At 44.5% G+C, this 24,857-nt stretch overlaps 1 protein-coding gene across 5 annotated transcripts in view; it reads right to left on the bottom strand.

Moving 5' to 3' along the window:
* LOC122923373 (sialic acid-binding Ig-like lectin 8) overlaps nt 1-22,536 on the bottom strand; it is a 68,157-nt gene extending 45,621 nt beyond the window's left edge. For 4 of the 5 annotated variants that reach the window (XM_044274164.1, XM_044274166.1, XM_044274167.1 and 1 more), the window contains exons 1-3: nt 22,432-22,447; nt 20,799-20,932; nt 1,781-2,146 (exon numbers count right to left, since the gene is read on the bottom strand). In XM_044274164.1, coding sequence (XP_044130099.1) covers nt 1,781-2,146; nt 20,799-20,868 — 436 coding nt within the window. In that variant the 5' untranslated portion in view covers nt 20,869-20,932; nt 22,432-22,447. Of the gene's footprint in view, nt 1-1,780; nt 2,147-20,798; nt 20,933-22,431 lie in introns of all 5 variants that reach the window. The other variant, XM_044274165.1, reaches the window with a different exon arrangement.
* Nucleotides 22,537-24,857: the final 2,321 nt, after the last annotated feature.

Raw genomic sequence — 24,857 nt, 5'->3', positions numbered from 1 at the left:
AAAATTCTGGACAACTCCTTTAAGGTGCCCATTTACTTTGGGCTTTGGTTGGCCAAGTCTACCAAATTTGTTAGGACTTGCAGGATATCAAATGTTTAATATATCTTTGATCAAAATTCTTTTAAAATGTAAAAAAAATACAGCCAGGTTCATAAATATTGGGACATCAACACAATTCTAACATTTTTGGCTCTATACACCACCATAATGGATTTAAAAATGAAACTGTCAGCTTTAATTTGAGGGTATTTACATCTGAATCAGGTGAACGGTGTAGGAATTACAACAGTTCACATATGAGCCTCCCACTTGTTAAGGGACCAAAAGTAATGGGACAATTGGCTTCTCAGCTGCTCCATGGCCAGGTGTGTGTTATTCCCTCATTATCCCAATTACAATGAGCAGATAAAAGGTCCAGAGGTCATTTCAAGTGTGCTATTTGCATTTGGAATCTGTTGCTGTCAACTCTCAAGATGAGATTCAAAGAGCTGTCACTATGAGTGAAGCCATCATTAGGCTGAAAAAACACAACAAACCCATCAGAGAGATAGCAAAAACATTAGACGTGGCCAAAACAACTGTTTGGAACATTCTTAAAAAGAAGAAACGCACCGGTGAGCTCAGCAACGCCAAAATACCTGGAAGACCACGGAAAAAAACTGTGGTGGATGAACAGTTGGCCAGATCAAGAACACTCTCCAGGAGGTAGGTGTATGGGTGTCAAAGTTTACAATCAAGAGAAGACTTCACCAGAGTGAATACAGAGGGTTCACCACAAGATGTAAACCATTGGTGAGCCTCAAAAACAGGAAGGCCAGATTAGAGTTTGCCAAACGACATCTAAAAAAGCCTTCACAGTTCTGGAACAACATCTTATGGACAGATGAGACCAAGATCAACTTGGACCAGAGTGATGGGAAGAGAAGAGTATGGAGAAGGAAAGGAACTGCTCATGATCCTAAGCATACCACCTCATCAGTGAAGCATGGTGGTGGTAGTGTCTTGTATTTATTGATGATGTGACTGCTGACAAAAAAAAGCCCTGAAGAGTCAGTTCAGGTCAGGTCTGTCTGATAATTTAAAGGCTCTTCTGGTCAGTTATCAACTTCCAGAGACATTAGAGGAGATGATGACCCTTGTTATCCGACTTGACCGACGGGTTAGAGAGAGACGACAGGAACGATAGTTCTCTTCCCAGATGGTGGTTCTTGAAGCTAACATCAACCTGTGAGTTCACACTTGAGTTATTTGGTCAGTTTTGGCCCCGTAACTGCCCAAATAAGTGAAGTGTGCAGTGATTCTAAGAGCGACTCCTGTCATCTGCATGTCATACGGACTCACAGTATTATTTCACTACCACAGAAGACTCCCTATGCGTGTTACTGCACGGCACAGTGTTCTACACCCCTATAAAGGCTCTCTGCAGCCGGAAATAGGCATTTTTTTATGCGTTTTGCCACAAATAAATTCGGATCGATTTGAATCTTTTCGGAAAATTTGGCGAACTGGCCAAATTGAATTTTTGAGAAATTCTCTTATCTCTAGTAGTAATTTACTTGTAGATTGTAAACTTTTGCGGGCAGGGTCCTCTCTCCTTTCTTACCAGTCTGTTAATACTTTCTTGTTTATTGTATTTTTATATTATATATTTGTAACCCCCTCTTGATGTACAGCGCCATTGAATTAATGGCACGTTCTAATGAATAATAATAATAATAATAATAATAATAATGCATATCTATCAACATTGGAGCTCTTTTTTTTATTTTGGTGTCCTCACCTGTTACCAGAAGGGTAATTTTGGCTGATACGTAATTATATTTGATAGAAGTCTCTTTACTCCCTTCAAATCTGAAGAAATAGGTCCCAGTGTCTTGTTTCCTGGCGTCAGTGACTTTCAGGGTGCAATCCCCATTATCTGGGTTCCCCATCACATGGAAATTCTCCTTTACTATAGGCACCGATGCATTACTAGAGGCTATGTTGGTTTCATAGTTGCTCTTCCAGTATCCGGTGGAGTTTTTGAATGTTGTCTTATGGTCGGCAGTAAAAGCACAAGCAATTATCACACACAGACCCTCCTGCACTGAGATACTGGAATCCACCTGGATGGAGTAAGGTTCTGGGACAGTCTGACCCCAGGCGTCTGTAGGAGGAAGGAGACATTATACATGGTCACAAAAAAGTGTAACAAGACATCATAAGTGGCCTCAATATCAGCCAATGTGCTGACAAAATGTATCCGAAAATCCATCTTGGGCAGTAAGCCTTAGGCCCCATTCACACGTCCGCAATTTTGTTCCGCAATTTGTGGAACAGAATTGCGGATCCATTCATTTCTATTGGGCCGCACGATGTGCAGCCCGGATACAGAATTGCGGACCCGCACTTCCGGGTCTGCAATTTCATTCCCGAAAAAAATAGAACATGTCCTATTCTTGCCCGCAATTGCGGAAAAGAATAGGCATATTCTATTAGTGCCGGCGATGTGCGGTCCACAAAATGCGGAACGCACATTGCCGGTGTCCGTGTTTTGCGGATCCGCAGATCGGTGGATCCACAAAACATACTACGGACGTGTGAATGGAGCCTTAAAGGTGTTTGTCAACCCACGGAGCCTGTCAGGTGGTACCTCCATGTGACTGGACCTGCGGAGGGAAGCATACTATTCTGCTTCCTGCCTGGGTTCCGGCTCCGTCACTCCATCCCTGCTGCTGCCACTCTCCCTGTGCCAACATCCAGTTTGGCATGGGTCACGTGGTCCCAGCAGCCAACTACTGGCCACAGCTGTGATATGTCCCCATGTGTCATGTCACTGGGTTATTTGGAGGGATATGTGACTGCTGAGGCCAGTTATTGGCTGCAGTGGTCAAGTGACTGATGTGGACACTTGGAGACCGGAGAGGTACAGGGGGGAGTGAAGGAGCCAGAACCTAGGGGTAAGGAGCAGGTAAGTATGCTTCCCCAGGTCCACACCCGAAAGGGCCCCAAGGGTGGACAACCTCCTTAAACCTTTAAAAGAGTTATCAGATAGAAGTAAAAAAATAGAAAAGGGCCAGTATGGCTTAATATTCCTCACTGGCGCCATCTTGACACACACACAGTAAATTTTTGGAAGTGCTCACCCAGCCAATCACAGCCTCTGGTCACCTCTGGGGCCAGTGATTGGCTGAGAGGGTATTTCCAGCCACTTCCTCTGTACGGAGCATGGAACAGCTAGGAATTAGGAGCTAAGATCTCAGCGCAAGAATGAATTAGGCTGCACCAATGAGAAATTCCAATAACGTACCCCCTTCTTATTTGTATCAGGTTTCCATGGTGACTTGTGTCAGTTTGTATCTCCATCCACATCAATGTGCACATCTATACAGCGGTGCTTGAAAGTTTTTGAATTCAGAATTTTTTATATTTCTGCATAAATTTGACTTAAAACTACATCAGAATTTCACATAAGTCCTAAAAGTAGATAAAGAACCAAATCAAACAAATAAGTGCAACATTATTAGTGTTGAGCAAATCGAAGTCCATGAAGTGGACTTCAATACGATTTAAGGATAAATTCGATTTTCTCTTGCTTCGTGGCAGTGAATCGATTTCACCTGAAATAGTGTAAGAAAAAAAAAAAAATCATACTTACCTTATCCATTTGCACGCGACAGGCCGGCCACCGCCATCTTGCGTGCCATGCAAGATTTCCCACCAGATCAAGATGGCGGCTGGTCCATTGCGAGCAAATGGAGGAGGTAAGGGTGAGTTCACATCACCGTTATGTCGGCAGGACTTTTTTTCCGTTCTGCATAACAGAAACCAGACGGATCCGTTATGATTGCCCATAGACTTCTATTATGACGGAAAGCAAAATGGAATGCCTCTTAAAGGCTTCTGTTTTGACTTCCGTCTTATGGATTCCATTATTTTCCGTTATAACCATGTTATAACGGAAAACAAAAACAGAATCCATAAAGGTGATGTGAACCCGCCCTAAGTATGATTTTTATTTTATTCTTTTATTTTCAATATCAATGTCAGATGCCGCAATCAGCTATGAATGCGGCATCTAAGGGGCGGCCCACCCACTACTTACAAAGAAATGCGGTTCGTGATAAAGTAATTTGTCACGAAGCAAATAAAAAAATAAAAATTTGACGAAGCAGCCGAATTTATTTTTTAGATACTTCACTTATCTCTATTGATAATTTTTTTAGGAAAAATATCCAATATCACATGTCTGTGAGTAGTAAAAGTATGTGAACCCTTTCTTTCAGTCTCTGGTGGGACCCCCTTGTGCAGCATTAACTGCAGCTAAACGTTTCTTGTCGTTGTCTTGCAGCATGACCCACATTCTCTTGAGATTCAGCTCACGGGCAGATGTCCTGATTAGAGATGAGCAAATCTCTCAAAAATTCAATTCGGCCGGTTTGCTGAATTTTCCGAAAAGATTTGATTCGATCCGAATTTATTTGCGGCAAATCGTGTTAAAAAAAACTGCTATTTCCTGGCTGCAGAGAGCCTATATAGTGGTGTAGAACACTGTGCCTTGCAGTAATGCTGGGTTCACATGGGCGTTGCGGGAAAAGATGCCGGGTGCGTTGCGGGAACATGTGAGATTTTCCCCGCGAGTGCAAAGCATTTTAATCCGTTTTGCACACGCATGAGAAAAATCGCCATGTTTGGTACCCAGACCCGAACCCGGACTTCTTCAAAGGAGTTTGAGTTTGGGTTAGGAATTCTGTAGATTTTATTATTTTCCCTTATAACATGGTTATAAGGGAAAATAATAGCATTCTCAATACAGAATGCTTAGTAAAATAGGGATGGGGGGTTAAAAAAATTTAATTAAATTAAACTCACCTTAATCCACTAGTTTGCACAGCACTGTTTCTCTTCTTTCTTCTTCTTTGAGGAAAAGGACCTGCGGTGACATCACTGCGCTCATCACATGGTCCATCACATGATATTTTACCATGGTTATGGATCATGTGATGGACAATGTGATGAGCGCAGTGACGTCTCCACAGGTCCTTTTCCTCACAGATTATCAAAGAAGAAGACAGAAGAGAAGCCGGGCTGCGCGAACAAGTGGATGAGGTGAGTTAAATTATTATTATTATTATTATTTTAACCCCTCCATCCCTATTTTACTTAGCATTCTGAATTAAGAATGCTATTTTCCTTTATAACCATGTTATAAGAGAAAATAATAAAGATCGGGTCCCCATCCCGATCGTCTCCTAGCAACTGTGTGTGAAAATCGTACTGCATCCGTACTTGCTTGCGGATGCTATGCGATTTTAACGCAGCCCCATTCACTTCTATAAAGCCTGCGTTGGGTGAAAAACGCACAATATAGAGCATGCTGCGATTTTCATGCAACGCACAAGTGATGCGTGAAAATCACCGCTCATGTGCACAGCCCCATAGAAGTGAATGGGTCCGGATTCAGTGCGGGTGCAATACGTTCACCTCACGCATTGCACCCGCGTCGAAAACTCGCCCGTGTGAAAGGGGCCTAACACGCATAGGGAGTCTGCTTTGATAGTGAAATAATACTGTGAGTCGGTATGACATGCAGAAGACAGCCGTCGCTCTTAGTATCACTGCACACTTCACTTATTTGGGCAGGTACAGGGCCAAAACTGACAAATAACTCAAGTGTGAACTCAGCCTTACAGGTCGATGTTAGTGTCGGGTATAAAGAACCGTGCAGAGGCCCAAGATCCTACTGTAGCAAGAAAGAGCGCACTCCTTCTACACCGTCGTCTACTGATTCCACATAGATGTCTACAGAACCTGTTCTATTAAACGCTTATACAAGTAGAGCCCCCGACAGAGCGGAGAGGGGGTCCGCAGTAAGTTTGTGTTGATGTCACTGATTATTTTGCCCTTCCCGATTCGTCAGAACAATAACCCCCCAAAAAATGGATCCTGAAATATCATTTGTACCTGTTTTTATCAGCTGTTAAATGGGTACGCTCCTGTCTAGACGGCTGTTAAAAATGGCCCCATTGATTTCACGGCCAAAGATAGGACATGCCCTATTTTTTGTTAGCCGCTATTTACTAGACCTTTAAAAACAAACAAACAAAAAAAAAAAAAACAGCAGTGTGAGCAGCCACAAAGATTGCAGTTGGTTATAATTGGTTATATATGGATGCTACTTAAACTGCTGTCACATGATCTAAATAACATCACTCTCCTCCACAATACAGTCCCATGTAAATAACATCACTCCCCGCCCTTCAGCCCCTCCAACAAACAGTCCCATGTAAATAATATCACTCCCTTCCCTTCAGCCCATCCAACATACAGTCCCATGTAAATAACATCACCCCCTCCTTTCAATATACAGTCCCATGTAAATAATATCACTCCCTTTCCTTCAGCCCATCCAACATACAGTCCTATGTAAATAACATCACCCCCCCTCCCTTCACCCCCTTCAATATACAGTCCCATGTAAATAACACCCCTCCCTTCAGCCCTAACATATAGTCCCTTGTAAATAACATCACTCTCTCAACCAAGCAGGGAGGTAGTGTGATAGAGCAGAACTACAACTCCCAGCACTCCTCTGGCTCTCACACTGTATCCATCCCTTCACTTACCTCCCCTCAGTCACAGAAGCCATCACAGTCAGGGTCTTCTCCACTAGTTCTCCTCTTCACAGCTTAGCTCCGCCCCCTCCTGCACTTATCACATGACGGTGACATAATTGAAGGTCCTTCTCCACCACTGAGCTCTGCCTTTAGCACAGATCACCTGACTGTGATGCCATCACAGGACCTTCAGCTCCTGCAGTGCGTCACTGGTTAGTAGTCATGCTTTTTTTTCATTAGTAGGCAGTACATTCAGGGCCTGGGACAACACATCTGGGGCCCAGGCCTTGCTCGCTCACGGTCCTGACAGCTGGCGGTGAGTGAGCGGCGGCTCGAACCTGAAGAGGATGATGCCGCTGGTCAGGATGGATTGAAAGCAAGCCGGAGAGCTGGGGGCTGCAGGTGGTCAGGAGCAGGAGCACAAAGACGCTGCTGAAGGAGAGCAGCAAACCCTCGCCCCACAGAATGGCGGCCGCACAGGGACTGAGCCGCTCTCACTCCCAGATCAGGCCGGATAACAATGATACGAGCCGCGGGCCTGCGTTCCTCCTGTCCCAAGCTCTTCTACTGCGCTCCTTTCCTATCATCTCTCCTCTCCCCCGGTCTCCGTTACCGGGCCCAAGAAAGCTCTACAGTCAGTGTGCTGGTCCCGAGTGACGGTTCCTGGGGGATGAGGGCCACATTACTCTAACTGGGGGTCACTAATGGGGGAATTACTCTTACTGGGGGCATTATTCTTACTGGGGGGCACTAATAGGGTGCATTATTCATTCTGGGGTGCACTTATAGGGCCATAACTCTTACTGGGGCACACTAATGGGGGGATTACTATTACTGAGGGGACACTAATGGGGCATTACTATTACTGGGTGCATTACTATTACTGGGGGCGCTAATGGGGGCTTAAATATTCCTGGGGAGCCACAGTATGACAGCGACTTCACACCCTGTGTTAAGTCACGCCCCCACAACCACACCCCCTTTAGGGTGTGGCTTAACTTGCCTGGTATTTTTTGTTGAGAAAGGTGGCATAGAAGGTGTTTGTGTTTGAGTGAGCTCATCGAGTGCTGTGGCGGGGACTCGATGTCTTAGAAGGCAGCCCGATGCCATGCAGAGGCTGCCCAATGCCTTGCACGGCATCGGGACCTGCCTGCTACGGGAGCCGAGGAGATCCAGCCTCATGCTGGGTCTCCTAGGCAACATGTTACTCTGTGTAATACACTAACAGGCAATGCATTGCAATACAGATGTATTGTAATGCATTGCAGAGGGGATTAGACCCCCAAAAGTTTAAAAAAGTGTTTTTAATAAAATTAATAAAGTAATAAAATAATAAAGTAAAATTTCCCCTTTCCCCTTATTTTATAATAAAAAAACTGAAAAAAACTCCCACACATATTAGGTATCGGCACGTCCGTAATGACTAGCTCTATAAATATATCACCTGATCCACCCTGTCTGATAAATACCATAAACAAAATTAAAACGGTGTAAAAAAAGCCAAAGGATCAAAAAGGCGTATGTCCCCCAAAATACTACCAATCTAACCGTCACCTAATCCCGCAAAAAATGAGCCCCTACCTAAGACAATCGCTCAAAAAAAAACTATGGCTCAGAATATGGAGACACTAAAACATCATTTTTTTTGTTTAAAAAATGCTGGTATTGTGTAAAACTTAAGTAAATAAAAGAAAAGTAGACATATTAGGTATTTTCGCGTCTGGAATAACCTACTCTATAAAATCACATGACCTAACCCCTCAGGTAAATACCGTAAAAAAATAAAAATAAAAACGGTGTAAAAAAAGAAATTTTTTGTCACCTTACATCACCAAAAAGTCTAATAGCAAGCGATCAAAAAGTCATACGCACCCCAAAATAGTGCTAATCAAACCCGCAGAAATCATACCCTACCTAAGATAATCGACCAAAAACTGGCTCTCAGACTATGGAGACACTAAAACATTTTTTTTTGTTTCAAAAATGAAATCATTGTGTAAAATTTACTTTTTTTTAAAAAAAGTTGACATATTAGGTACCACCGTGTCCGTAATAACCTGCTCTATAAAAATATCACATGACCTAACCCCTCAGGTAAATACCGTAAAAAGAATTAAATAGAAACTGTGTAAAAAAATACATTTTTTGTCACTTTACATAACAAAAAGTGTAATAACAAGTGATCAAAAAGTGATATGCACCACAAAATAGTACCAATCAAACCGTAATCTCATCCTGAAAAAAATGAGCCCCTACACAAGACAGTCGCCCAAAAAATAAATAAAACTACGGCTTTCAGAATGTGGAGACACTAAAAAATCATATTTCGTATTGTTGCTTCTGTGACAACTGCTCTATAAAAATACCACATAATCTAACCTGTCAGATGAATGTTGTAAATAACAAAAATTAAAAACGGTGCTAAAACAGCTATTTCTTGTTACCTTGCCTCACAAAAAGTGTAATTTAGAGCAAAAATCCTTTGTACCCTAAAATAGTACCAACAAAACTGCCACCTTATCCCGTAGTTTCCAAAATGGGGGCACTTCTTTGGCGTTTCTACTCTAGGGGTGCATCAGGGGGGTTTCAAATGGGACATGGTGTCAAAAAAACAGTCCAGCAAAATTCTGCCTTTCAAAAAACGTATGACGTCCCTTTCCTTCTGCGCCCTGACATGTGCCCGTACAGTAGTTTGCGACCACATATGGGGTGTTTCTGTAAACTACAGAATCAGGGTCATAAATATTGAGTTTGGTTTGGCTGTTAACCCTTGCTTTGTAACTGGAAAAAAATTATTAAAATGGAAAATCTGCCAAAAAAGTGAAATTTTGAAATTGTATTTCTATTTTCCATTAATTCTTGTGGAACACCTAAAGGGTTAACAAAGTTTGTAAAATCAGTTTTGAATACCTTGAGGGGTGTAGTTTATAGAATGGGGTCATTTTTGGGTGGTTTCTATTATGTAAGCCTCGCAAAGTGGTCCCTAAAAATTGGGTTTTTGAAAATGTCTGAAAAATTTTAAGATTTGCTTCTAAACTTCTAAGCCTTGTACCATCCCCAAAAAATAAAATATCATACCCAAAATGATCCAAACATGAAGTAGACATATGGGGAACGTAAAGTAATAACTATTTTTTGAGGTATTACTATCTATTATAAAAGTAGAGAAATTGGAAATTTGCTAATTTTTACGATTTTTTTTAACTCAATTTTACCACTGTCGTATGAAGTATAATATGTGACAAGAAAACCTCTCAGAATGGCCTAAATAAGTAAAAGCGTTTTAAAGTTATCACTGCATAAAGTGACACATGTCAGATTTGCAAAAAATAGCCCGGTCCTTAAGGGGTTAATGCACGCCAAAAAAGGCTGTCATTTTCTCACTTCACCACACAACGACTAATAAGCCCCTTTTTTCCCACTAATACAAGCCAAAAAAGGCTTTAGAACATATAACTGCACCGCAGAAGGGCAAATAAGACGTAGAAATATTTCCTAGTAATAACCCTGTAAATGTCTGTATCACACAGCACTTGCGCCCCAATAACAAGAACGGTTTGCTGGAATTACAGAGCTGTATAATGGCAATTTGGATCCGCAGTCAGTGCAGCAAGGTGTAATAGGATTGTTTCTATTACCCAGGCTGTAACCTTCCCGTATTAGGCCTCTTTCAGACGGGCGTTGCGGGAAAATGTGCGTGTGCGTTGCGGGAATACCCGCGATTTTTCAGCGCGAGTGCAAAACATTGTAATGCGTTTTGCACTCGCAGGAGAAAAATTGCGCATGTTTGGTACCCAAACCCGAACTTCTTCACAGAAGTTCGGGTCTGGGATCGGTGTTCTGTAGATTGTATTATTTTCCCTTATAACATGGTTATAAGGGAAAATAATAGCATTCTGACTACAGAGTGCATAGTAAAATAGCACTGGAGAGGTTAAAAAAATAAAAATAAAAAATGGAACTCACCTTAATCCACTTGTTTGCGTAGCCGGCATCTCTTCTGTCTCTAACTGTGAGCAATAGGACCTTTGATGATGTCACTGCATTCATCACATGATCCATCACTGTATTCAGAATGCTATTATTTTCCCTTATAACCATGTTATAAGGGAAAATAATAATGATCGGGTCTCCATCCTGATGGTCTCCTAGCAACCGTGCGTGAAAATCGCACCGCATCCGCACTTGCTTGCGGATGCTTGCTTTTTTCACGCAACCCTATTCATTTCTATGGGGCCGGGGTTACGTGAAAAATGCAGAATATAGAGCATGCTGCGATTTTCACGCAACGCACAAGTGATGCATGAAAATCGCCGCTCATGTGCACAGCCCCATAGAAATGAATGGGTCAGTATTCAGTGCGGGTGCAATGCGTTCACCTCACGCATCCGCGCGGAATACTCACCCGTGTGAAAGGGGCCTTACACCCTGTTCTACTTCAATACTGTGAAATAATTCCTCCCTATCCTTTCCCTGAACTTCTATTCAGCAAAATAAAAGTTTTAAAGCCTTTCCTAGCACTGTCCCTAGCGCCTGCTGATGTCTCTCCCTGCACTAAGGACACTGGAAAATGGCAGAATCCAAGATGGCTGACGCTATTTATAGGGCTGTGACATCACAGGGCTGGCTGGCTGCTGATTGGCTGCATGCGTGGCATTGTGGGTGATCCTTGCTCCATGTCCTTGCTCCATGTCCTCACACGTGCAGCGGCCATCGTTACCACAAAGCGCAAGGAAATTTGGATTCGGTGCAAATCAAATTTTTCCTGAAATTCGGATCGAATTCCACTTCGCCAACTTCAATTTGCTCATCTCTAGTCCTGATATTTGCCTTTATGGTACGGTTGCACTGCGATCAAGTACCATGCAGACATATGGGCCACAGATGGCTTTTGTTTTAACTAAAGAGACTACACTGTTAGTCAGTCTACATTGATGATGCCCATGCGGCACCTTCACTACTAACTAATGAGTGTGGTCTTCATCAGCTAACATGAACCAGGTGCAGCCCGTACAGCTTCATACGTATTTGACCACAGCACGGCCGTGTCAGAACAGCGACACAACCACTCAGTGTGGTTGTACTAAGTGTTGAATGCGAATACTCAAATTACGAATTTTATTTGCGAATATCGGCACTTCGACAATTCACAAATATTTTGAATATAGTGCTATATATTCATTTTTCGAATATTCGTCATCTGAACACATGATTTCTCTCTGCTTCTTGCTTGTGGGCCAATGAGTCATTGGCCCACAAGCAACTTAAGCAGGGGGGAATCATGACTTCAGATGGAAAAAAAATTACGAATATTCTAAAAAAACGAATATATAGCACTATATCGAATATAATGCTATATATTAGTTTTTTAGAATATTCATAATTTTTCATCATCCATCTGAAGTGAACAGTACACATGATTCCTCCCTGCTTAGGGTGTCTTGTTCCCAAAAAAGCTGTTCTTATCTGTCCGGGCTCCCTAGCATTTCAGCCCGCTCCAGTCAGTGCCCATTGTCGTGTGCATGGAGACTATGCAACCAATAGAGGGCGCTGTTCATGAGTTATGAACAGCACCCTCTATTGGTTGCATAGTCTTATGACAAGACTATTCGCTGTTGTGAGATCGTGAAAACTCAGATCCGATGGTATATTCTAACCCAGAGGCGTTCCCATGGTGATGGGGACTCTCTTTGCGCACGGCAACAGGCACTGACTGGAGCGGGCTGAAATCTTAGGGAGCCCGGAGAGATAAGAACAGTTTTTCGGGAACCAGACACCCTAAGCAGGGAGGAATCATGTGTACTGTTCACTTCAAATGGATGATGAAAAATGACGAATATTCTAAAAACGAATATATAGCAATATCTTCAATATATTGCTATATATTCGTTTTTTTTTCCGAATATTCGCTAATATATGATGAATATTCTACAAAATATTTGTCAAATATCGCAAATTCTAATATAGCCCCTGCCTCTCATTACTAGTTGTACCCATAGAATTTTATGGTATAATTTACAATATTGTTCCATCAATGAAGACAAACCCTCCTGGCCCAGATGCAGCGAAACAGGCCCAAACCCTGATCTTACCAGCACCAGGTTTCATAGATGAGATGAAGATTTTATACTGGAATGCAGGGTTTTCCTTTCTCCAAACATATTGCTTCTCATTTAAACTCAAAATTTTAATTTTGATATCATTTGTCCACAAAACATTGTTCCTATTGTCTTCTGGCTTGCCCAGGTGATCTTTAGCAAACTGCAGATGGGCAGCAATGTTGTTTTTGGATTTCAGCATCTTTCTCCTTGCAGTCCAGCCATGCACACCATTGTTGTTCAATGCCTCCTGATGGTGGACTCATGAACATTAACATTAACTAATGAGAAGAAAGCCCTTTAGTTGCCTCAACTCCAGTCCTTAGGACCCACCTGCCGGTCATGTTTTCAGGATTTCCTTAGGATTGAGCAGATAATATAATTAGTAGTGTTGTGCGAGCATGCTCGGCCGAACACTAATTTTACTGCTTGGCACATCCCTGTGTTCGGCCGAATACAGCGTGTGCTCGAGCGCGATGCTCAAGTCTCTTCCCCGCATGTTTGTTGGCTGCTACACAGCCAATAAACGTGCAGGTAAGTACTGCCCTCACTGTAATGCCGTAGCCATGTTGGCCACTGGCATTACAGTGATTGGCTGGCCGGAACGCGTCATCGGGTTCTATATAGCACCCGGTGACACGTGTTCGGCTCAGTGTTAGTCAGGGAGAGCTAAAGAGCAGAAGGGAGAGATAGTGTAGGGAGTGAAATAGGAATATTTTAGCTTTTATACTTGTTATAGACCAGAAAGTCCTTTTAAGGACTATTGTTGTATGTGGCAGCAATATATATTTTTACCTGCACTAAATTGCTAAAACTTGTTAGAGACCCAAAAGTCCTTTTAAGGCCTCATGCACACGACAGTTTATTTTCACGGTCCGCAAAAACGGGGTCCGTAGGTCCGTGATCCGTGACCGTTTTTTCGTCCGTGGGTCTTCCTTGATTTTTGGAGGATCCACGGACATGAAAAAAAAGTCGTTTTGGTGTCCGCCTGGCCGTGCGGAGCCAAACGGATCCGTCCTGAATTACAATGCAAGTCAATGGGGACGGATCCGTTTGACGTTGACACAATATGGTGCCATTTCAAACGGATCCGTCCCCATTGACTTTCAATGTAAAGTCTGGAGTTCTTTTCTACCATCGGATTGGAGTTTTCTCCAATCCGATGGTATATTTTAACTTGAAGCGTCTCTATGTTAGAATATACTGTCGGATATGAGCTACATCGTGAAACTCAGATCCGACAGTATATTCTAACACAGAGGCGTTCTCATGGTGATGGGGACGCTTCAGGTTAGAATATACTACAAACTGTGTACATGACTGCCCCCTGCTGCCTGGCAGCACCCGATCTCTTACAGGGGGCCGTGATCAGCACAATTAACTCCTCAGGTGCCGCACCTGAAGGGGTTAATTGTACTATCATATCCCCCTGTAAGAGATCAGGGCTGCCAGGCAGCAGGGGGCAGACCCCCCCCTCCCCAGTTTGAATATCATTGGTGGCCAGTGCGGCCCCCCCCTCCCTCTATTGTAATAAATCGTTGGTGGCACAGTGTGCGCCCCCCCATCGGCCCCCCCTTCCCCCCTCTATTGTAATAAATCATTGGTGGCACAGTGTGCGCCCCCCATCGGCCCCCCCTTCCCCCCTCTATTGTAATAAATCATTGGTGGCACAGTGTGCGCCCCCCCATCGACCCCCCTCCCTCTATAGCAGTAACAGCATTGGTGGCCAGTGTGCGGCCTCCCATCTCCCCCCCCCCCGATCATTGGTGGCAGCGTAGTTCCGATCGGAGTCCCAGTTTAATCGCCGGGGCTCCGATCGGTAACCATGGCAACCAGGAAGCTACTGCAGCCCTGGTTGCCATGGTTACTTAGCAATAGTACAATAGTAGACGATTCATACTTACCTGCTTGCTGCTGCGATGTCTGTGATCGGCCGGGAGCTCCTCCTACTGGTAAGTGACAGTTCATTTAGCAATGCGCCGCACAGACCTGTCACTTACCAGTAGGTGGAGCTCCCGGCCGGACACGAACATCGCAGCAGCAAGCAGGTAACTATGAATCTTCTACTATTGTACTATTGCTAAGTAACCATGGCAACCAGGACTGCAGTAGCGTCCTGGTTGCCATGGTTACCGATCGGAGCCCCAGCGATTAAACTGGGACTCCGATCGGAACTCCGCTGCCACCAATGATCGGGGGGGGGCGGGAGATGGGAGGCCGCACACTGGCCACCAATGTTGTTACTGCTATAGAGGGAGGGGGGGCCGATGGGGGGCGCACACTGTGCCACCAACGATTTATTACAATAGAGGGAGGGAGGGGGGGCGATGGGGGGCGCACACTGTGCCACCAACGATTTATTAAAATAGAGGGAGGGAGGGGGGGCCATGGGGGGCGCACACTGTGCCACCAACGATTTATTACAATAGAGGGAGGGAGGGGGGGGGCCGCACTGGCCACCAATGATATTCAAACTGGGGAGGGGGGGGGGTCTGCCCCCTGCTGCCTGGCAGCCCTGATCTCTTACAGGGGGATATGATAGTACAATTAACCCCTTCAGGTGCCGCACCTGAAGGGGTTAATTGTGCTGATCATGGCCCCCTGTAAGAGATCGGGTGCTGCCAGGCAGCAGGGGGCAGTCTTGTACACAGTTTGTAGTGTATTCTAACTAGAAGCGTCCCCATCACCATGGGAACGCCTCTGTGTTAGAATATACTGTCGGATATGAGTTTTCACGAAGTGAAAACTTAGATCTGAAAAAGCTTTTATGCAGACGGATCTACGGATCCGTCTGTATGAAAGTAACCTACGGCCACGGATCACGGACACGGATGCCAATCTTGTGTGCATCCGTGTTCTTTCACGGACCCATTGACTTGAATGGGTCCGTGAACCGTTGTCTGTCAAAAAAATAGGACAGGTCATATTTTTTGGACGGACAGGATACACAGATCACGGCCTCGGCTGCAAAACGGTGCATTTTCCGATTTTTCCACGGACCCATTGAAAGTCAATGGGTCTGCGAAAAAAAACATGAGGCCTAAGGACTATAGTTGTATCTGGCAGCAACCTGCGCTAAATAGCTTGCAAATGTTTGTCCGCTGCAGACAACGACAATATCTGCGCTACATCTCCTGTGTAACGTGTGCGCAGCCTAAAAATATCTGTGACATCCAGTGTATTTTTTCCGTAGACGGTGTCCGCTGCGGACAGTTACATTTCCTGTGCTACATCTCCAGTATAACGTTTGCCCATCCTAAATATCAGTGACATTCATTCAGTATAATATTTTATTAGGCGGTGGTGACAGCGACATTACTTTCTCTATACCGTCTGTTTAGCGTGTGCGCATCATAAAAATATCTGTGACATTCTGTGTACTTTATTTGCGCATACACTTACAAAACCTGCGCTACTGTACGTGTGACATACTTGCAAGCATATATACCATTTAATATGCGCAAGGAGAGCAGTAAGGGACGGGGATTTTTTTTTTAGGAAAGTGCAGACGATAAAAGAATTGTCATTTGCAACCTGTACCGTACCAAAATGAGCAGGGACGTTAACATTAGCAACCTCACCACCACCAGCATGATTCGCCACATGGCATCAAAGCACCCTAATAGGTGGTCCGAACGCCTGAGTCCACAATCAGTGTCTGCGGGTCACACGACTGCCTCCTCTTCCCCTGTGTTATGTGCTGACCAATCTCCTGTCCAAGACGCACGCCCGGATGCCTCTCGCCATGCACCTGGACCTTCGCAAGCACCATCAGCTAGCACATCCACTTCTGTGTCCCAACGCAACGTGCAGATGTCTATACCCCAGGCCTTTGAACGCAAGCGCAAATACCCAGCCACCCACCCACAGGCCATAGCACTAAATGCACACGTTTCCAAATTGCTAGCCTTGGAAATGTTGCCATTTAGGCTTGTGGACACTGAGGCTTTCCACTGCCTGATGGCGGCGGCTGTCCCTCGGTACTCTGTCCCCAGCCGCCAATATTTTTCACGGTGTGCAGTCCCAGCCTTACACCAGCATGTGTCCCGTAACATCACCCGTGCCTTGACCAACGCAGTTAATGGGAGTGTCCATTTAACGACTGACACATGGACAAGTGCTTTTGGCCAGGGACTCTACATTTCCCTGACGGCACACTGGGTGAACGTTGTGGAGGCCGGGAGCGAGTCATACACTGGGATGGCACAGGTGCTACCGACGCCAAGGATTGCGGGCCCTACTTTTATCAGGGTTTCTGCCGCTACCTACGTTAGTGGATGCAACCCCCCCCTTCTCCTCTGAATTCTGATCTTGCAGCACTAGTTAGCCATCAGCCGGTAGCTCAAAGCAGTGTAAGGCTACATGCACACGATTCGATCCGTTTTTTTGCGGATAGGATGCGGACCCATTCATTTCAATGGCTCCGCAAAAAACACGGACAGCACACCGTGTGCTGTCCGCATCAGTATGTCCGTTCCGTTGCTCCGCTAAAAAAATAGTGCATGTCCTATTTTTTTCTAGTTTGTGGACAAGGATAGGCATTATTACAATGGATCCGCAAAAAAAAGGATGCCATACGTAACATCATCCGTTTTTTTTGCAGATACGCAATTTGCGGACCGCAAAACACATACAGTCGTGTGCATGTAGCCTAACACTGCAGTGGGGAAGCGGCAACAGGCCGTGCTGAAGCTGATCTGCTTAGGGGACAAACAGCACACCGCCGCAGAGCTGTGGCAGGGTATAAGGTATCAGACTGAGGTGTGGCTCTCACCACTCAACCTACAACCAGGCATGGTTGTGTCTGATAATTGCCGTAACTTGGTGGCGGCTTTGGAGCTCGGCAACCTGACACACATCCCATGCCTAGCCCACGTCTTCAACTTAGTGGTTTCTCAAAACCTACTCCAATTTGCCTGAGCTCTGATGAAGGTGCACCATGTGTGTGCCCATTTACACAAGTCATCGACAGCCCCTGCCAGTCTGGCAATGCTGCAGCAGCAGTTGCAATTGCCAGCTCACCGACTGTTGTGCGACGTGAGCGCGCGCTGGAACTCCAAATTCCACATGTTGGCCAGGCTTTGTGAGCAGCAGAGGGCAGTAGTGGAATACCAGCTGCAACATGGTCGTCGCCTTTCCAGTCAGCTTCCGCTCTTCACAAGCGACGAGTGGGCATTGATGTCAGACCTCTGTGAGGTTTTACGCAACTTTCAGGAATCAGATGGAGAACGACGATAACGCTATTATCAGCGTAACTATCAGACTTCTGTGTCTACTCAAACTCGCTGCTCACAATTAAGGTGGACGCTTTGCATGTGGAAGAGGCGGAAATGGGGAAAGACATTACACAGGGTGATAGCCAGACCACCCTCAGTTCGTCTTCTCAGCGCAAATTGGATGATGATGAGGAGGAGGAGGAGGAGCAGCGGGAGATGTTTGCCTTTGCTACAGAGGGTAGTACCCATGTTGTATTACATCTGTTCAGCGTGGATGGGTAGAAGAGGAGGAAGAGGTTGAGGACATTGAGAGTCATCCTCCTGATGACAACAGTGAAGTCTTGTCTGTTGGGACTCATGGCTGACTTTATGTTAGGCTGCCTTTCCCGTGACCCTCATATTGTACGTATTTTTGCCAACACCGATTACTGGTTGTTCACCCTTCTCGACCCCCTCTACAAAGAGAACTACTCATCTCTCATTCCTGTGGTGGAAAGGACGAGCAAAATGGTGCAATACTAGAAGGTCCTTGTGGAAAAATTGCTCCAAAAATTTCCAGCTGACAATGCTGGCGACAGAGTATGTACTTCCTTGGCCAACCGAGAAGAAGAGACGAGGGGAACACACAGCAGTTCCTAAAGAGGCAGGGCAACACTCTCCAAGGCCTGGGACAGTTTTATGACACCCCGTCAGCACCCTCAACCTGATGAGCGGCCTAGTGTCACAAGGAAGAATATTTTTTGGAAGATGATAAAGAAGTACGTAGCAGACCGTGTCATCGTCCTCAGTGATCCCTGTGTGCCTTACAACTACTGGGTGTCCAAGCTGGACACGGGGCACGAACTGGCGCTCTACATCTTGCAGGTGCTGGCCTGCCCCGCCGCCAGCGTTTTGTCAGAGATTGTATTTAGTGCTACTGTGGGCATAATAACTGATAAGCGCATTCGACTATCAACTGAAAATGCTGACAGGTTGACTCTTATAAAAATTAACCAGGCCTGGATTGCCCCTGACTTCTTTACTCCACCATAGGAAAGCGGCTGAACATAAAGGCACTCTAGATGTGGCTTTTATGGTGTATTGAATACACTGTATTCCCATGCACCCCTTCCACCACTAAAAAGGGTATATGGTTCAATCTTCCTTTTCTCGTCCTCCTCCATCATATCAACATGCTTATTAGGCTGCCCTCCCTCCTAATGTTTTAGAGGGTCAGCTCAGCAGCGGGCCCTCACCCATAATGTTTTAGAGGGTCACCAGCAGGCCCTCACCCATAATTTTTTTGAGGGTCACCAGCAGGCCCTCAACCATAATGTTTTAGATTTTCAGCTCAGCAGCAGACCCTCACCCCTAAATTTTTAGATGGTCATCTTGGTAGCCAGCCCTCGCCCACAATTTTTTTTAGATAGTCAGCTTAACAGCAGGCCCTCGTCCAAAATTTTTTAGATGGTCAGCTCGGCAGCAGGCTCTCATCCCTAATGTTTTAGAGGGTCACCAGCAGGCCATCAATCATAATTTTTCAAGGGTGTGTATGAAGCCTTGCAATTTTTGGGAAGCCCTTTCACTTAGTGCATAGGCTTTATGGGTGCAGGAATCCCACTATCTGAGCAATTGTACCACAATGTGAATGAGGCCCTCCTTTATGTGTTATACAGGTTGTATCGAAGTACCTCTTCCTTGTAATTTTACTAACAATTTTTCCTCTAAAAAATTTTATCTTCGATTTGGTGCATATTATTGTCAGTCTGTAAAAGTGGCGTACTACTCGGACAACATCGTTCCCAGCAGCGACCTGGGAGTCTAAGATGCATCCAGACATCCTCCCCATGCTATTTCCAAACAATTTCAGTGGTGTTTCCATCAATTTCTGACCTTTTCATTGCAACCAGACACCCTCCCCTCTTCAGAGCAGGGGGTGCCTGGTTTAATGCTCGGGTCCTCCTATTGACTTACATTGTGCTCGGGTACTTGAGCACCCGAGCACTTTGGTGCGCGACCAACAATAATAATGAGTATCAATGCATTAGGACTTACCACAGGTATTCGGTCTGTGGAATATTCTGAAATCATGACTGGCAGGTGGGCCCTGAGGACTGGAGTTGAGGAACACTGGCTTAAAGGTTACCTTGGGTTGTCTTGTGACCTCATAGACTATTACACGTCTTGCTCATGGTGTGATCTTTAGTGGTCAACCACTGCTGAGGAGGATAATGATGATATTGAAATTCTTCCATTTGTACACAATCTGTGGATTGGTTGAGTCCAAGCTCTTTAGAGTTGGTTGTGTGACTATTTCAAGCCTGATGAGCATCAACAACTTTTCTCCTGAGGTCCTCAGAAATCTCCTTTCTTCGTGTCATGATACACTTCCACAAACATGTGTTATGAAGACATTGATAGATCCCTTTTCTTCAAGGTCACCCACTTACACCTAATTTTCATCCCATTGATTAAAAGTACCTGACTTTAATTTCACCTTCAAAGCATCTGCTAATCTTAAAAGTTCACTTACTGTTACCACCTACAGACATGATATTGGATCATTTTCCTCAATAAATAAATGAGCAAGTCTAATATTGTGACTCACTTCTGATACAGTTTTAGGTCACATTTATGTAGAAATATAGACATTTTTGAACGGTTCACAAACTTTCAAGCACCACTGTACATGCCTGGACCTAAAATAGTCTGCACTTACAGTATATACTGTCTACAGGCAGGATGTACACTAGTAGTGAAGTGGATGGTGTTAGAATTTACCGAACGTATGAGAACACATGTGACACATGAAACCGCTATCTGTGTCTTTATCTTTACAGCGTGAAATACATTTCGACACCCAAAAAAGCCAACAATGTTTTATATAATGAATGTGCTGCTCTACTTACACATCCAGAGCTGTGGCAGAATGATTATGGCAAAATACAATTTGTTCTTGTCAAAGCCTTCCAGCCTCATCTTGACACTGTGCTGATTATAGGAGTTCTGCTGCAGAGGATCTAATAATCAACAAAGATGGCGTCTAAATAGAGAATTTATTAACATTTTTTAGATCAATGATGCAACCTGCTCACTTTAGCCTCCTTATACACTGTACAATCAGAGCCACTACATAGATGTAACATGAGTTGTACCTGAGATGGTTAGAAGCCCAGAAATCTGGCTCTACATAGGCATGTACAGTGGGGCCTCCTCTTGAAGCAGCTGCCACTGTTCATCAGTTCTGTGACTCCACTTGCATGTTCACAAAAAGGCCTCCACAATCTAAGACTACTCTGTACATGGTGTGCTTCCTAAGTCTGAGACCCGCCCCCTAGGGACATGCTGGATACCAGTGGACTAAAGCAGGGCTGATTTAACCATAAGGCAACGGTACAAATGCATCAGGCTCACCTGTGGCAGATCTCGTGGGCTCATGTCTCGAGCTGTCAGCACTGAAGCTTCTCAATGGTTCCATGCTGGCAATCAGGGGTGCCAGGTGAGGCCTCAGGTAGGGGCAAAAGGGGGGCAGCGGAAGGGCCAGATACAATGAGCGCTTTCATTGTAGCAAAGGGGTTAGGTTAAGAAATCGGCATGGGAAGGAGTGCCATTTCAGTTTTTGCCTTAGGCAACAGAAAGGCTAGGTGCACCCCTGCTGACAATTCAAGACCAGCTCCCCAAGGACACAGACACTCCCAAACCCTAAGTTACTGAGCCTATTACAGTATATCTATGGGAGAACTTGAGGCCCTCCTCCATGTGTCAAATGTTATTATGAGGCAGGGCTCGCTGTAAATTTTGGGAGTCTGTCAGCAGTTTTGAGCACTAGGTAGGGGCTGGAGAGAGCAGAACAAACATACCTTTAGTGGAGTTCTTATCATCAGTAGTAGTGTGAATATGAAGTTTTATCCTGTCCAGGAGGTGGAGCTTCACTCTGAACCACTCATTGCATTGATCTGCTTTGTAGCCCCTCCTCTCTTCTCTGAATAACCACTATAGTGGTCTCCAGACTGCATGCTACAGCTGTCACTCAGAGAATAGGGAGGGGCCGTGAAGCATATCAATGCAGAGAGTACTTCACAGCGAAGCCCTGCCTCCTGAACACGTGCAGGAGCAGAACCTAGCAGAGTAAAACTTCACAGTCACACCACTCCTGATCAGAAAAGCTTCATGAAATATGATTGATCTGCTCATCCCAGACGCTACCTAGTGCTGTTAGCAGCTTAGCTTGGTGAAAACTGCTGACAGCTTCCCCTACTACACCCTTAGAGATGGCAGACATGCATACTGTGCAACACTGGTACCCAATCCTGCAGCTCTTCTGGTGCAAAACTGACTGCTACTGTACATGTTGGGTGCCGTAGGTTGAAGCCCACTCCTGTGTAATATAAGAGGGGCACACTGAGGCTCTGCGTGCAAATCATATTTTATTACTAATACTAGAAATTCTTAGATACCTATAAGTTTATCACTAAAGTACGTAGATATTAAAATAAAATAAACTCTGCTGATAGCGAAGATAAGAAAGAAGATCTCACTTACCCACAGTCAGTTCCAGATTGTGTAAAGTTCAAAGCCAAAAATAAGAGCGTGAGCATCACAGTAAACATGTACAGGAGTGTGACTGGCGTCATCTGGTGGAGGGTCCGAGAATAGCGTTGTGCTGATGATCCCAGCTACGGGTGGGGACGTTTTTAAAGTCAGTTTTGCAGGAGTCTGTGCTGCCATAATATGCATCACATGTATCAAATGTGACACAACGGGGAGACCTTTGAACTGATTTGTACAAAAATTTTGCAGAATTTATACTTTTCCACTACTCATTCCAGTAAAAAAAATTGATTGGGAAAGTGGGTGTGGTTAGCCATTCTACTGAATCTAAGCAAGATTTTACATTTTTTTTTACAAATTGCAAAAATTGCCTCAGTTCTCGCTCCACAAAGCGGTGTAACATCTCAACACAGAAGAAGTGTTACACTAAATTTGGCTCAAACACAAACTCCTGCAAAACTGACTTTAAAAATTCCTCTAATAATTAATCTAACCCAATGTTTGATAAATTTGGAGCATCTTTAAAGGGGTTTTCCAGGCTCCTGATCTTGAAAAACTTAACAATATCTGATCGGTGACTCCACCCCCCCGGCGATCATCTGTTCCCTGCAGCCTCTGGACCTAGTCCAAAGCACAGCTCCATTCAATGTTTCATGGTTACCACTCATCTGAGCAGGAGCTGAGCTGCAGTAACCTGCAAGGAACAGCTGATCAGTGGGGGTGCAGGGTGTTGGACCCCCACCAATTGGATATTGATAACCTATCCGGCGGTAACAAATATGTTGTATAGTCATGGCTAGTTTTCAGCTAATTGAAGCATCTGAAGCAGAATTTGATCCGAAGTTTAGGAAACATTCAATTAGCTGCAAAGCCAAATTTCCTTGTGTTTCATGGTAACTAATCAATTTTTCATCAGTGATGACGTCACCGTGTGTGGCTAGCATGATCACACGGGGATGTCATTACTCTTGCCGCAGGTCCTTTGCTGGCTTTTCTTCAATCAAGATGGGAGAAGACGACCTCTTTGTGAGTAATTTTTAACAAATTTAATTTCTTGACGAAGTTTGGCGAAGCTGCCGAATCAAATTTTCGAAACTTCGCTCATCACTAGTCATGGCCAAAAGTTTTGAGACTGACACTAATTTTTGATTTCACAAAGTTCACTGCTTCAGTGTTTTTGGATCTTTCTGCCAGATGGTTTTAGGGTACACTGAAGGACAAACTCGTATTTTTTTACTTTTATTGGCATATGAATTAAGTTTATGCAATGACTCAAGATTTCCAATGTTGACCCTTCTTTTTAAAGACTTCTACAGTTAGCCCTGGCATGCTGGATATCAGCTTCTGGGCCAAATCCTGACTGATGGCAAACCATTCTTGCCAAATTATTGCTGGGAGTTTATCACAATTTCTGTGTTTTTGTTTGTCCACCTGCTTTTTGATGATTGACCACAGGTTCATAATGGGATTTAGATATGGGGAGTTTCCTGCCCATGAACCCAAATTTTTAATGTTTGGTTCATGGAGCCATGGATACTTATCATTTTTGCCTTTTGACATGATGCTCCATCATGATGGAAAAAGCATTGCTCATCACCAGATTGCTCCTGGGTGGTTGGGAGAAGTTGCTCTTGGATGGTTGGGAAAAGTTGGTCTTGGACATTTGGAAGAAGTTGTTCTAGGAGAATGTTTTAATATCATTCTTTATTCATGACAGTGTTCTTAGGTAAAATTGTGAGTGAGCCCACTTCTCTGGATGAGAAGCAACCCCACATATGAATGGTCTCAGGATGCTTTACTGTTGGTATTTGACAGTTGACACAGGACTCATGGTAATGTTCACTTTTTCTTCTCCGGACAATCATCTTTTCAGATGTTCCAAACAGTCTGAGGCGGGTTCACAAGAGATAACAACCTTCCCCTAGTCCAAGCCCTGTACTTCCTGCAGAATGTCTGTCCTTGATGTTTTGGAACATATAGCTTTTTTGTTGCTCTTCCTGACCCCAGGTCATCCTCCAAATGCTTTCCCCTCACTATATGTGCAAAAGTACCCACACCTGCCTGCTGCCATTCCTGAACAAGCCATACACTGGTGGTGACCCAATCCTATAGCCAAATCCTTTTTATAAGGCAGTCATGGCAGTTGCTGTCCTTTCTTGGGTGCCCTGAAGCCTTCATAGCAATTGAACCTTACATTTTTTGCTAAATCTCAAAAATGCTTGATTTATGTGCAAACTTACAAGCAGCAATGTGTTTGCCTGTGAAGCCCTTTTGATGTAAAGCAATTATGACTGCACAAGTGTACTTGGAGGTAACCATGTTGAACAGAAGAAGGCAATAATTTGAAGCACCTGGTCCAACTTTAAAAGCAACCAGTCTCTTATAATTCAACCAGTATGACGGAGTGACATCAGCTG

Source organism: Bufo gargarizans, unplaced genomic scaffold (assembly GCF_014858855.1).
Source record: "Bufo gargarizans isolate SCDJY-AF-19 unplaced genomic scaffold, ASM1485885v1 original_scaffold_1526_pilon, whole genome shotgun sequence".
NCBI classification, from domain to species: domain Eukaryota; kingdom Metazoa; phylum Chordata; class Amphibia; order Anura; family Bufonidae; genus Bufo; species Bufo gargarizans.
Note: the sequence above shows the minus strand (reverse complement) of the source record. Positions and strands in the feature narration are given on the sequence as shown.